At 38.9% G+C, this 15,849-nt stretch overlaps 1 protein-coding gene across 1 annotated transcript in view; it reads right to left on the bottom strand.

Annotated features, from left to right (window-relative positions):
* The window catches only part of Spata17 (spermatogenesis associated 17), a 177,464-nt gene that overhangs the window by 44,358 nt on the left and 117,257 nt on the right, over positions 1–15,849 (bottom strand). Inside the window, 2 exon segments of the mRNA XM_021638233.2 lie at positions 1,647–1,782; positions 14,424–14,572. Of these exon segments, the coding sequence (XP_021493908.1) occupies positions 1,647–1,782; positions 14,424–14,572 (285 nt within the window).

Raw genomic sequence — 15,849 nt, forward strand, 5'->3', positions numbered from 1 at the left:
AGTTGGCATCTACTTACATCTTTGACATCCTAATGTCATTCCCTTTGGACTTATGCTTAGAATCCAATTGTTGGGTCACACAGTAGCACAGAGACTATATTGATCTACACTTCCACAAACACAAGGATTCCATTTTCTCACAACTTAGCCAACATTTTCCTTCTGTCTTTTTGGTAATGATAACTCTATCAAGTATGAGATAATCCATGGTGCTTTTATTCACATTTCATTGATAATTTTAGTGATGCTGAGTATCTGTTCATGTACTCACAAGCAAAATGCATATTTTCTTTTGAAAAGCACCTTTTCTAGGCCTTTGTCTACACTAACACACTCCCACCCAAGCACACACAGCCACACATGCACATGAATACACATGTACTCACACCTAGGCACACACATGCCACAGGTACACACAGATGCACACACAGTCACGCACATGCACAGCATGTGCACGCACACATACACAAACACAGCCCTGCTTCTTTTCTTGCCATAGTAGCTGCTTCTACATTGTGGGTGTTGCCTCTCCTTACAATGTATAGTTCCAAACACCTCCCTTCCCCACTGAATGGCTCCCACTCTGTTGACTGTAGCTCCTTTGTGCACAAGCTTTTTAGTTTGATACACTCTCATTTACATACTGAGCTTCTGCTGCCTATGCTTCTAAGGTCATATCCGAAAAAAGCACTACTGAGCTCAAGATCAAAGGTTTTTCTCTGTTTCCTCTACTAGTTTGAGGACTTATGTTAAAATCTTGAATGTGTTTTGAGTTGATTGTTTTGTATGGTGAAAGGTAAGGATCCAACTTCATTTTCCTGCATAAGAATATCCAATTTCTCCAACAGGATCTGCTGAGTAGACTGTCCTTCTGCCATTACATTTTCAAGATCAACTCAGCATGCACAGGGCATGCTGTTACACTGTCTCCTATCGCACCAGTCATGGTGTGTCTCTTAGTGCCTGAACCATGCATGCTGTTTTGCTTACTATGGCAATGCAATATATTTTGAAATTAGCACTGTGACACTTCCCACTTTATTAATTTTGTTCACTTGATTTTCTAGGGTAATTTGTTATGGCAGCAAGAACAAAAACACACCTTATCAGTGTCATCTAAAACCTACATGTTCTGTACATTTTACAGTATGCACAGTACATGCACATATGTGTCAACTGTATGTAGTCCACACTGCGTAAATACCAATCACTTCTCTCCTTTTTCTGCACATATAGGCACATATGCATAGAGACTGAGGGAGCAGAGAAATATCTGGCCTCCATGCTCAACAGTCCATCCTGCTTTTGGACCCCACATTCAAACCCCAGCACTGATCATCTGTCAAAAACAGTGATCCGCATCATCGATTACAGGATATATAGCTATAAAACATACAGTAAGAACAGTAATGCAAAGAGTTAATGCAAATCTCTCAAGGACACAGGTCAGCTGCACTATCTTCACACAAACAGCCTCCCATAAGTTTATGACTATGATGGTCATAACTGTGATGAGAATATTTGCATATGCTATCACCACTATCTGTCTTCAGTCTTTTAAATGTGGTACCATTTCCTAATGCTATCATCAGTGTCTATCTTTAGCCATTTGAAGGAGCACCATTTCTAGATCAGCATGAGCCCACCTTGTCACAGATCCACTTTTTAGGGTCTTGACTGCGAAAGGTCGTCTGTCCATAAGAGCCAGAGTTATACTTGCTTGACGTATGGATCATTGGGATGTACTTCTCGTTTTTATGGTTGGATGTAAATGGCAAAAACCTGAAAGGACAGTTAGGCAATATTCATAATTAGATTTCCATAGACAGCTGATTCAAGGAAAACAAGGGCTTAGAATCACAACACCTGCGCTCCCCTTCAACCTTGGCTGCTGCTGTCAGAAGTCCTGGCTTCTGGGACACTTCCTTTCCTAATGACAGACACGCTCAAACTTTTCTACGGGGACTTTTGGGGGTTTTAAATATACCATAATGCTAAATATCCAATTGACCATATGAAGGTGCCAGAGTTTTCAGAATTTAGATTATAAACAAAATGTAATTTATAATTGTATAAATCTCAAAAAAAAAGACACCAAACCCACGGCAAAACACACACTACACCAGCACAGGAAGTTCTTGTTGAAGCGGGTTTCTTCAGCTCTCATATGGCACCCAAGCGAAGGCACGCCTGCTCAGGTGTGAGCGACAGGTTCGAGCTAGCGCACCCTACAAAACATTATTATTATTCCGTTACTGCACTCAGCTTTCCCTCGCTCCTGTGCTTGCTTACCTGCACACTTGGCTTCCAAGTCTTGACTTCCATACGGGGCTGCTGTGAGCAACAAGCAACCTCATGTGAATGAAGCATTTAGCATGGTGTGAAGAGGACACGAGGTCAGTAAACATGGGGAGCAGGCTCTTGGGAAGCGCCTGGCTGCATTCAGCAGCACACTGATATGTGTGATTAGTTTCGGTATTAGCAGCTCTACGTGAAAGAGTAACCTTCATCCTCCCCAGCACTGCCACTGTTATGCTTTTGGTGTAACCTGATGGCTTGCTCTGCTGGTACTGCCAAATCCTCAACGAATTCACCGAATAAGAGTTTGGGAACAAAACTGTTTCAACCATCCATGAGAAAGAGGACAGAAGACAAGAACACAGCTGGACACAGCGAGGGGGTTCTCAGCAGGTGGGAGAGGACTGGAAACTTGTAACTGACAGAAAAAGTTTGAGAAAAAATGTATGCTAATTCAAGTGTCAGAAGAGGGTGATGCCCAAGAAAGCTAAAGCAACCTGCCCCGCAGAACTCTGGGAAAAGTCAGGAACTGAAGCTGAGGTCACTGCAGAAAGTGAGGTTGGGGAATAAAGCTGAAGAGGGTGGATCAAAGGTCATGTAAGAAGGGGCCCCTGGCCTTTGTCTCTCCACTATGCACCCATGTATTTATAAGAGAGAAACCCAGACACTCTGACATGAAGACTCCATCCTTCCACTCCCCAGAACTGACACAATGCAATGTGCATCAAAGTGAGGGAGGCACCAGATGGAATGGAACCATTTTATTCCACACTCCGCTCAACTAGTTCTTCCTCTGCTCATCTGTAAACGACCTGTCAACTGGACCTAAGCAAAATCAGGGCAACTTCTCAAATACTTAGCAAACTTCCAGAGAAGTGTGCTCAAGGCCCAGCCATGGAAAAGACTTTAATTAAGAGGTTATAATGTGGTGCAATGGAGTCTCTTTATCAAAAAGCCAATCACACTCAATTCCTGGCCAGTTGTGTTTCATAACTGGAAAAAAAAAAACAAGGAAAAACAAAAACCTCAGAGGAAACAAGTGTCACCAGTATACTGACCAAGAGAAAACTCATTAGTTTTTAATAAACAAAACTCAAGGAGATATGCTGCCCAGGAAATGAGAACTGGGTGCCTTTTCCAAGTAAAAGGAATATTTAGAAAAATTTGAAAAATATACAGCAAATTGAAATAACCCACTGAAATATTTTAAAATTTAGAGTTTGAAAAAGTAAAATTAAGGTTCAGCAAATGTTAAGCCATTACCATGTATCAATATTTTCACACAATGCATTTACTTAAAACTATATATTTTAAAATCTAAATCTAAATTAAAAAATTATTTATTACTGTGTTCATATATCTGCTTAAATAATAATGGAAAAGTCTTACTTTGTTCATTTTCACTTTATTTTAAATTTTTGCCAATGAACTGCTTTATATTTTCCAATAATATTTAACATTTTAAAAACTCAAATAGAAAACTTTGAAGTTTACAAAGTTAATTATGGAGTCATGAAGCATTTATGCAGGGGACACAGCTTTCATGAAGACAAACTGTGGTCTTTCCAATGCTAATTTGTACATGCGATGGACATCACAGACATGTAGAATTAATGTGGCCCCAGTGTCCCTGAGTACTCATAGATGGTGTTATGAGTGGCTGCGTTTTAGTTTTTGTCTCTCCTTGAATGGCATCTCAATACATTTTTCTTTTGTGTCTGTGCAAAATTTGATTATGTGAAAAATGAAGGTATGGATAAGGCCCATGAATTAATCCTACTTTCATTCAGACACAGTGATTCATTGAAGGTACATATATGTGTGCTCTTAAGAAAGTGTAGATATGTGTATAAACTGTATATTCAAAAATATCTAGAAGCAGGAAGCAGTAGTTAAAAATGACTTCAGAAAAAATGATCTATTGTAATGGACACTGAATGTTAATATGCTTAATATAATTTTCCACACAATACCAACAAATTACTCTTCTTTTTCCTTTACAACCCTGTTTAACTTTCCCTCTTTTCATATAATCTTATTACTGTCTTTCATAATTCTAGGTTTTCCACCAACCCATTCATTTTTATTGACGGATAATTCAAATAATGAAGCTCAATCTCCTATTTATTCACGCCTCAAATCTTCAGCTCTGCTTGGACTTTGTACACTGCATTCCATCTGTCCACTCTTTTCTGAACCCTACCTGCCCTTTGATCTTCTACTCCCATCCTGCCTCTGGGCATGTTCCTCCTATTGAAATGACTCACTGTTCATCCTCAGAGCCCAGTTTAACTCTTGCCTCTCCTAGACAGCAGAATCCACTGATTCCAACCAGTCTTGTTTCTCCATCGCCTGAATGTTTGTTCATTTAGCTGACACAAAAGAGATATTTCTATACAATTATCTCTTTGAAAGATACAGATATAGGGCTGGAAGATACAGGATACTTGAATGGAATTATCCTTACAGGAGGGGGGCAGGAATTTGGTGGAGTGCACACAAATAAAATGTGATGTTTGTGGATATAAGCACAAGAGGCAACAAATGAATAGAGTAAGGCTACATTTGTTTATGAATGTATGTTGGTGTTCTTTACTCAAGGGAGCTAGGGACTGGTGGCAGGTTAGGGCTTTTACCTTAAGAAAAGATGAACACAGTAAGGGAGCTGGTGATAGTTATTTGTGTGTGCCTGTGTGTGTGTATGTCTATGTATGTTGTTCTGCCAATAGCTTAAATTAGCCAGATCTGTGGCTTAGACTCAACTGGAAATATTTTCCCAATACCGTATGCCTATGAGCTGAACTCCCTGTGGAGTAAACCCCAAGGCAACATACATTTTGGTTTCCCTGATAAAGAACCAGCTCCCCAACACTAAAGCAAATTCCAGAAACCTGTATTTAATCTTCTATGTATATTTTGTCCTAGGAGGAGAAGGGCATATTTTCATCACCATGGTTTTAGCCACCAATTCTACACTAATGATCTCTATATCTCTCCCAGCAGAAACAGGTCTTTCTTTAATAAAAGAGCAGCCTTTTCCAGTGCACACAGTGATGCTCAGCAGTCCACAGTAGAAACTCGAATTACAAGCAGTGCTGCTGCCTATCAATCAACTGCCTATCTTATGAACCCATCTTTGCTTTCCATTTTTAAGGCCATCACCATTTAGTCAGCCATCTAAGTCAGAAGCCATCAAGTCTTTCAATGGCTTTTGCTCTCCTCAGTCAGGAATCCTTGCTCATGGCCATCTTATAAGGCATGTATCTGCCTCAAGTGATACAGGCTTCTCCAATCTATCCTTGATTCAAGTGCTGATGGGATGTGTCCCCTGACTTAATACGTCTGAGTTCTCGGGGTATCATCTCAGTGGGCCAGTTTGATAATTCAAGTTAAGCAAAACAAATCATTTTCCACAATTATGACTGGAAAACCATTAATTGAGTCTTCTGTAGTCATTCACAAGGTACCTCAGAGAGCAAAGTGAGGCACTGAGCTGTGTGCTTCAGGCACTGAAATGGTTTTATTCATGCCATCTCCTATGCTCCTGTCCTCACTTTACCTGGGTAACAGCCCTCAGGTCTCTTCTAGTCTTTCGTACATTTTTGAACTCTAAATGGAAATGCACTAAGCATTATGTGGGAATATATGAGGGCTATGAGAGAACAAACATTTGGGTGTTAAGATGTTCCAACACAAGGATATATGTGAATATGACACAGAAAAACTCTATAGGTATCAAGGCACAGAAAATTCAGTCAGTTAACTTTTCCTTTGTCCATTAGGCACTCTGTTAAAAGAGTTGGTACACTTACGACAAGGCCTGACAAAAGGAATAAAACACCTCCCAGTGTTTCATCTAATTCCATAGACTACATGTAATATTCTCAAGTATATTGCTAAATAAGATATAAAGGACTAAATTACACAGTCCTACAAAAGTCAAACTTCTTTATATTTTGAGGGCTTTAAAGATAGAACAGAACTCTAGTGTTTTGTGGTCATGTAGTGAAGACCATTTTGTTTCTCCAAAGAGCCTGGTCAACAAGAGAGCGTACCGCTTACCACATGCTAGTGGAATAAAGGTTTTTTCTTATAGACCGATTATAGAGCATCTTAATTACAAAAGCTTATTATCTATATCCCCAGTGCCATTAGAAAATTAAGCTATAGAAAGGAAGGCAGCACTTTGTGAATTTCAGCTAGAAAAGAACTGGAAGAGGCCTAGGAATCGTTAGGAACAGAGTAATCAGGCTCGGGTGTGCCCTGCAGCACCCACGGCTAATGCAACTGCACAGAAACTGCTTTCCTCTCCCTGCATCTTTGGAGTAGTCTGTGCATTTTGTATTTTAACTTTATTATTTTTTTCTAGTTTTATCTTTTTATTTATTTCCACTTTTAAAATTTTATTTATTTTTATTTATTCACTTTGTATCCCAGCTGTAGCTCCCTCCCTCGAGCCCTCCCAATCCTGCCCTCCCTCCTTTTTATCCTCCCCTGCCCCTCCCCCAGTCCAGTGATAGTGGAGGTCCTCCTCCCCTTCCATCCTACCCTAGCCTATCAGGTCTCATCAGGACAGTCTTTCATAGTCTTCCTCTGTGGCCTGGTAAGGCTGCCCACCATGAGGGGGAGGTGATCAGAGTCAGCCACTGAGTTCATGTAAGAGACAGTCCCTGCTCTCCTTACTAGGAAAACCACTTGGAGACTGAGCTGCCATAGGCTACATCTGTGCAGGGGTTCTAGGTTATCTCCATGAATGGTACTTGGTTGGAGTATCAGTCTCAGAAAAGACCCCTAGGCTCAGATGTTTTGGTTCTGTTGCTTTCCTTGTGGAACTCCTGTCCCCTCCAGGTCTTTCTATTTCCCTCTTCTTTCATAAGATCCCCTGCACTCTGCCCAAAGTTTGGCTATAGAGTCTCAGCATCTGCTTTAATATCCTGCTGAGTAGAGTCTTTCAGAGGCCCTCTGTAGTAGGCTCCTGTCCTGTTTCTTGTTTTCTCCCTCTTCCGATGTCTATCCCATTTGCCTTTCTGAATGAGGATTGAGCATCTTACTCAGGATCTTCCTTCTTGATTAGCTTCTTTAAGTGTACAGATTTTAGTATGTTTATCCTACATTATACGTCTAATATCCACTTATAAGTGAGTAAATATCATGTGTGTCTTTCTGCTTCTGGGATACCTCATTCAGGATTATCTTTTCTAGTTCCCACCATTGGCCTGCAAATTTCATGATTTCATTGTTATTAATTGCTGAGTAGTATTCCATGGTGTAAATGTACCACACTTTCTGTATCTATTCCTCTGTTGAGGGGCATCTGGGTTGTTTCCAGGTTCTGTCTATTATGAATAAAGCTGTTATGAACATGGTTGAGCAAATTCACTTGTTGTGTACTCTAGCATATTTTGGATATATGCCTAGGAGTGGTATAGCTGGATCTTGAGGTAGCACTATTCCTAATTGTCTGAGAGAGTGCCAGATTGATTTCCAGAGTGGTTTACATTCTCACCAGCAATGGAGGAGGGTTCCCCCTTTATCCACATCCTCACCAGCATGTGTTGTCACTTGAGTTTTTGATCTTTGCCATTCTGATGGGTGTAAGGTGAAATCTCAGGATCGTGTTCATTTACATTTCCCTGATGGCTAAGGATGTTGAGCATTTCATTAAGTGTTTCTCTGCCATGCAATATTCCTCTGTTGAGAATTGTCTGTTAAGCTCCGTACCCCATTTTTTAAGTTAGATTACTTGATTTGCTGCTGTTTAACTTCTTGAGTTCTTTATATATTCTGGATATTATCCCTCTTTATATATTCTGGATATTATCCCACTTGGACTTTATTTTGTGAAGGATGATAAGTATGAATATATTTGCATTTTTCTATATGTAGCTATCCAGTTATACCAGCACCATTTGTTGAAGATGCTATCTTTTTTACATTGTATGATTTTTGGCTTCTTTATAAAAAATCAAGTGTCCATAAGGGTGTGGGTTTATTTCTAGATCTTCTGTTTGATTCCATTGATCCACACATTCTGTTTCTATGCCAGTACCATGCAGTTTTTACTACTGTTGTTCTATATTACAGCTTGAGATGATGGATGGAGATACCTCCAGATCTTTTATTGTAGGCAATTGTTTTAGTGATTCTGGGTTTCTTGTTATCTCATATGAAGTTGAGAATTTTTCTTTCAAGGTCTGGGAAGAATTGTGTTTGCGATTTGATGGGAATTCCATTGAATCTGTAGATTGCTTTTGGTAAGATGGCCATTTTTACTATGTTAATCCTGCCAAGCCATGAACATGGGAGATCTTTCCATCTTCTGATATCTTCTTCTATTTTTTTCTTCAGAGACTTGAAGTTTTTTTCATACAAGTCTTTGACTTGCTTGGTTAGAGTTACACCAAGGTACTTTATATCTTTTATTGTGAAGGGTGTTGTTTCCCTTATTTCTTTCTCAGCCCATTTGTTTTTGTATACAAGAGGGCTATTGCTTTTTTGAGTTAATTTTGCACCCAGAAACTTTGCTGAAGGTGTTTATCAGCTATAGGTGTTCCCTGGTAGAATTTTCGGGGTAACTCATGTGTACTATCATATCATCTGCAAACAGTGATACTTTGACTTCTTCCTTTCCAATTTGAATCCCCTTGATCTCCTTTAATTGTCTTATTGCTCCAGCAAGGACTTCAAGAACTACGATGAAGAGATATAGGGAGAGTGGGCAGCCTTTCCTTGTCCCTGATTTCAGTGAGATTAATTTAAGTTTCTCTCCATGTAGTTTGATGTTAGCTATAGACTTGCTGTATATTCTCTTTACTATGTTTAGGTAAGTGCCTTGTATCCCTGATCTCTCCAGGACTTTAAACATAAATGAATGTTGGATTTTTATCAAATGCTTTTTCAGCACCTAAGGAGACTATCATGTGTTTTTTTTTTCTTTCAGTTTATTTATATGGTGGATTACATTGATGGATTTCCATATATTGAACCACTCCTGCATACCTGGAATGAAGCCTACTTGGTCATAGTGGATAATATCTTTTTTATGTTCTTGGATTCATTTTGCATGTATTTTGTTTAGTATTTTTGCATCAGCTTGGCCTGAAATTCTTCCTTTGTTGGGTCTTTGCGAGGTTTACATTAAGGTGGCTGTTGCTTCATAGAATGAGTTTGGTAATGTTCCTTCTGTTTCTATTTTGTGGAATAGTTTGAAGAGTATTGGAGTATTGGTGTTAACTCTTCTTTGAAGGTCTGGTAGAATTCTGTGCTGACACCATCTGGCCGTGGGGGCTTTTTTTTTTTTTTTTGGATGATATACCTTTGATGACAGCTTCTATTTCCTTAGGGGATATTGGACTATTCAATTTATTTACCTGGTCTTGATTCAGCTTTGGTAAGTGAAATCTATCAAGAAAATTGTCCATTTCATTTACATTTTCAAATTTTGTGGTATACAGGCTTTTGAAGTAAGACTTAATGATTGTTTGGATTTCCTCAGTGTCTGATGTTATGTCCTCCTTTTCACTTCTGATTTTAACTTAAAAGGGCTCTGCTGAGTAATAAATGCTGAACACTGTGCTAGTAGTTAAAATAAGTGAGTTACAAATACAAGTTGAATTGTAAAGGAAACAAAAAATATATGATAATGCCTGTTATCATAATATACAATAACAGTTCAGAAACATGGAAATTATAAATGTCCACGGTATTCTTTTGTTAATCAGCAATGGATTGTTCCCTTGCTTTTTAGTATTCTTTAATGATAAACACAGATCTTATCCATATGTAGCATATTTTAATGTCTTTTAAAAGGCTGCTGCTAGTTTAATCTAGTTTTTAACCTTTTCATATAACATTTTGCCTAAATAGTGCCTATGAGAAGATGCAGACCTTTAGAAACACTAGAAAAGGTCTAGAAGTATTTCAGCATTGACTAGCAGTCCCATGAAAGCCAAGTTCATTACTGCTTTCTACTCATCATAGCTAGAGCAATTGGAAGCAGCATAGATGACCATCAACTGATAAATGGATAATGAAAATGTGGTACATTCATACAATGCAAAGTTTTTAGTTAAGAAAAATAAAATTAAAATGAAATTTGCACCTACACAGAATTCTAAGTGAGGTACTCCAGACTTCTCCCAGTAAACGTTGTATATTTTCTCTTACATGTGGGAAGTTTTCTACATGTTGTGCTATAATCTGAATAACTATAGAGGTTAGGTACCTAGTAAGAACAGTAAAGAGAGGAGGAGGATCTGCCAAGGAAGAAATGTAATATATGGGGGAGATACAAAGAACAAATTAGAATAGGAAGATTAAATAGGGAGATGGATGGAAGGACAGGAGGGACAACTAATGCTAAAGGTCACTTGAAAAAAACATATTGAAACCTACTACTATTGAAGCCCTCTAAAATGTATACATAAATGAAAGAAATATAAATTGAGTCACCTAATAATAGGGGAGAGAATGCCCCAACTATGTATCTTATGCTACCAAGTAAAACCTTCAGTGCCAGGAATGGGTTATATCTTGTTGTCCGCCAAGTGGGCTCCATGGAAACCAGCGAACATCAGAAGCTATTGTCAGGGTTATTGTTGCTCTACACAACCTGATAGTAAGGCCCTATTGTAAAAGACAACACTCATGTCATCAAACACACAGACATGGAGATGGTACACAACTAAAAACTATTGATTAGCAATCAGGGTCCTGGAAGGTAATCTGCACAGTACCAGGGGAGAAATGTAATCATCACTATCACTCAGCTGCAAATCCTATGACTTACAACAGCGACCTGTCTTCAAGAAATATTGGTGTGATAGTGGCATAGGCATTACAGGAACAACAAATCACTTTTAAAATTGTATATAAGGCCTACTCCATGAGCTGAAACCCATACCTAACACTGCTAAAGTATCCAAGAACATATGACTAAACAGGAAACGGGTCTAGGAAAAATATACGACTGTTATTTTGTTAAATGAACATAGCAATAAAACAATTCCAAATTGCATTCTGCTATGCTCACAGGTTAGCCTCACTGAACTGTAACTGTTGGAAATTAACAGAGACCAACAGCTGGACAATTTAAGGAAGTTGAGAGACTTTGGAGCACGCAATCCTAAGTGGAATGTCATCATCAAAACCCTTCCCTGAAGGCTCAGGAAGCTATGCAGAAGAGGTGGAGAGGTTTAAAGATCAGGTGTGGTGGATCACTCCAAGGAAACGGTGTCTTCTAGACTTACCAGGACGACACATAGATGAGCGCATACAGGCTCTGGCAACACTGATAAAACCTTCACAGGTTCAAGCCAGTGGGGTCCCAGAAGAGGTAGAAGTGGACACAGGATCCCACCCCTAACCAAGAAGCTTTCTGCAACTGATAGACCCTGACAAAGGAAGAATTAGTTTTCTCCAATGGTGTCTCACTGGGTATATGCATTACACTGTAGAGTAGATCTCATGCCCAGAGTAGTAGGACAACACCAAATGAGCTAAAGTATATCTTTGTGAACTTTTTGTATCATTTTGGCATTGTTTGACATTTTTTTGTTTTATGTTGTTTGTTTATTTCATACATGCACATGGCCACCTTTTCAGAGTGCTGATGATCTGAACTCTGGTCCTCGGCTTACATAGCAAATATTATTACCCACTAAGCAATCTTTTCCAGCCCCAATAATTAATGGTTGTTTTTATTTAGATGCTTCTAAATTACTAGCTCTCATTAATACAATTTAAGGTAACACTCCTATACTTCAGACAGACCAAGAAATAGAGGCATGGAGTGGTGAAATTACTTTCCTAAGAGTATTAAGAGCATCCTGCTGATGTGGGCAAGTCATATGCTCTTATGATTCCCCTCGATATGCTGATCTAGGGGAATCATAAGAGCATACAGCTGAAGTGAAGGCAAGATTTGAACTCATGCCATTCTGATTCCTCCTAATAAAATGCACTGCCAGCTTGATGACAACATGAAAACAAAAGGTGCTCTCATCAAAACCACACATGAAGTGCTCCCTCTGTGGCCCTTGGATCCTGACTGACACATAGATGGTCACTGAACAAGCCGTAGCCTGGTAACAAACATCCTTTCATTGACTTCTCATGGTAATTTGTAAATGTAGGAAGAGGGTCCCCCACATTTAAAAATACATCTCTCTGGTACTTTCATCATGAAATTATCATAAGCAGAGACGTAGAGCTGACATTTCTACACACGACAAAATTGGGGTTATCCACCACACACAATGCAAGTGTTTCAGAAAAAGCTACAAAGCATCTGTATTTCAAGCCATGAAAGCACTTGCTTAGACAGGCTGCTAAAAGCTTAAATGGTCTGAACTTCTCAATGATTTCTTCAGCAGTTCTGACTCACCCTGTTTCTGAGAGGCTTGTTAATCTCAGAATCCTCCTCAGTGTCCTAAGGCTTCAGCAGGTATAAAGATCACAGGGACACACATTACTTACAAGTGTTCTGTAGGGAGTCTCCAAGCATCTCCTTTTGGGGATAACACTGATGTTTGATCTTTCAAGGCTGACCAAAAATACTCTAAATGAAGGCATCATGATACCTTAGAAAACACTGACCTCTACACGTGCATCAGTGGGACAGCCAGCAGTACCAACAGTGCTGGTAGTTAGTCCTCCCTTTCTTAAGCTTTGCATTGTTGAAAACAGAAAAGTAATCCTGAGCTTGTAATAGTGGTAGACCTGGGACTAGCACAAATGAGGACAAGGAAGGAGAAGCCAAGGTTAGGACTAGCTTAGGCTACAGAGCAAGGCACCATCTCAAAATAAAAGCAAAAATAATTTTAGGACATACCTCCTGTTTACATATTCATGACTATGCTAAATGTTTTGCTCAAATTTGGGCAGCAACATCTTATGTAATTTCTGAGGTAAATCTATATATTTTCCCCAAAACTAATTGGCAAAGGCATTTTTTTTTAATTTTTGATACATCGGGTTAACTTGATCAGATACTGACACAATCTACTCATATGTTACAGTCATTTTCATGATAAATAGTGGTTCTAAAAGGAAAGCCTAGCTAATCCCTTAGAATGTGTGACCATTTTATTTGTATCTAAGTTTCTGAAGATTTTTATTACTCAGGATTTGTTTAAAGCTTCTTTATCCTAATTAGTCATATGTATTATTCTTGACTGATGTAATGTTCGAAATCCACAGTGAAGGAGAAAGGTCACTCTTGTTTCTTTGTAAAACACATTTTAATGAATTTGTAATTACTATTATAAGAGTTATTGCCATGTTCCATACAGTGATGGTTAGTAGTTATTGTCTATGGCATTTTATATGTTATAGTATGCTATTATATAGGAATTTATAGTAGTAATTTATATCCTACTCAATTATTACATCATAATTAAAATCACTTGTATTATTACCATTATCTTTTAGTACATTAAATGCTAAAATACTGTAAGATACAGTGCAATACTGATGAGACAGTCTAGGATAATAACAATAATAACAATAAGACCATTCTGGATTTACAATGATCTGTTATAAGTTACACAGGACTGCTGTGGGCAAAACTCCAGAAGAGAAAGGAAACATCAAAGAGAAAGATGCTCTGTGTTAAGAGCCATGTCGCTAATGCTATTAAAACAATTTACCACTGACTGGGCTGACAGTGGTAAAGACTATGGAGCCTGTGCTAGCCTCCACGCTTTTATCCTCCACAGTTATGAACTAACCTCTTTCATTTCCTAACTAAAAAAAAAACAAAACAACAACAACAAAAAAAACCCTGCATTGCACTGTTGTGTTCAAACACAAGCAGTCCACAGAAGATGTATTTGTTTTATTATGTGTTATTTTGAAAGCATCACAAATAAATATGTGCTGTCATTGTCCCTCTGAAAGTGTCACTGGTATTCCTCTCCTTTGAGAAGCACACATACAAATGCCAGTTAGGGGGAGAGCATATAGATTCACATTTGCCTGTGAGTAGAGTATACATTTTTACCATCAATATTGCTCTCTCCCACAGCATTGTGTGCTGAGAATGACTGCCTCTAAGCAGGCAGAGGGACTTTACCTTTCTGCACACTAAAAGCACGTCAGCAAATATGGCCCAGCTAAGTACTCACATCTTGTCGTTCACATTGCGCATCTCTTCCTCTACCTTCAATGCCTCTCTGGCCAGTTGCAAGTGGTTGATGGGTTCTGCCATCCTCAGCGTGGGCTCCAGAGGCTTATAACGCTGCTGCCAAACTTCATTGATGTCTCGGAAGGGTCCCTAAAAAAACAGGGCAAATGTGTTTCACCATGGGAGAGGCCCAGGCACGTTGACAATTGTGATGCTAAACTTCTGCAAAACATAGCAAGTTTATTTAATCATTTTCAAATAATTTTTTTTCTCAGAAATATAACAAGCAAAAAAAAAAAATAAGGTGGTAGTGGCTTATGCCTTTAATCCCAGCACTCAGGGGGCAGAGGAGGGCAAATCTCTTGAGTTAAGGACATCCTGGTCTACAGAGCAATTTCCAGGATAGCCAGGGCTACACAGAGAAAGCCTGTCTTGAAAAAGCAAAGAAACAAACAAAAAATACTATCACTTATCTTCTAGCGCTGTTCTCTCTCATTAAAGTGATCATCTTAAAACTGTTTCAGACTCGGCAAAAGTTCCTCACCACATCAAGAAGGTTTTCACATGGGGCCAGCAAACCATGGTTCCAGTTGCTTTACGCTGTAACTTTATTTGCACACTGCATCCAATACAATTAAAGTGTGTATTTTTTTTCTTTTTACGTTAGTAAAAACATGAAAAGAGATGAACATTAATTTTCCAAAGGTTCTAGTATGTATTAAATAAAAGCCTTTATGTGGGCACCAAATCTTGTGTTTACTTGTTTATTCTCTAAGCACAGATGCCACACTGTTCATCCTTTTTTTTTTTTTTAATCTGAATTCGGATTCTCAGTGGCTCTGGTAGTAAGAGCAGTCTTTCAGGGCTAAAGCTGGGAGGAGAGAGCCCACAGTGGAGCCCAGGGTGACTCCTGTCCAGTAAGGTGAGGACTTAGTTACTGTAGGACCCTAAGCACACTGGCTGGCCAGCCAGCATCCTGACCAGCATAAGTGAGCCAAAGGCAGTGCAGATATGTGCTGTGTCATTTACAACGTGCTATTTGCTATTTTTTTCACCATTGTGTTGGAGAGGAATAATACAAAATGGACAAAGATTTCTAATGACATTCCATATTCTTAAAAATGTCTCCTTTAGATAGGTTATTACTAAGAAGACACAGCTGGAGGTTCTGCAAGCACTGGGTGAAGACTGTGGGCTAATAAAAAGAAATGATTCACGCCTCATTTATGTTCACTTATGTTTTACATTAATAGAAACCAATAATAGGAACCAGTTACCATAAAAGTCATGGACCGTAAATAACACAAATGGCAGATCAGTATCACCCAGGACTCTCTGCAGCTGGACACGAGGGTTGCTCTATTTGAAAGCTGTTAATGGATTTGTATTGGAAGTTTGCTTTTTAAAGATACACGACCCCCATTCCA

This window comes from Meriones unguiculatus, chromosome 11 (assembly GCF_030254825.1).
Source record: "Meriones unguiculatus strain TT.TT164.6M chromosome 11, Bangor_MerUng_6.1, whole genome shotgun sequence".
Lineage (NCBI taxonomy): Eukaryota > Metazoa > Chordata > Mammalia > Rodentia > Muridae > Meriones > Meriones unguiculatus.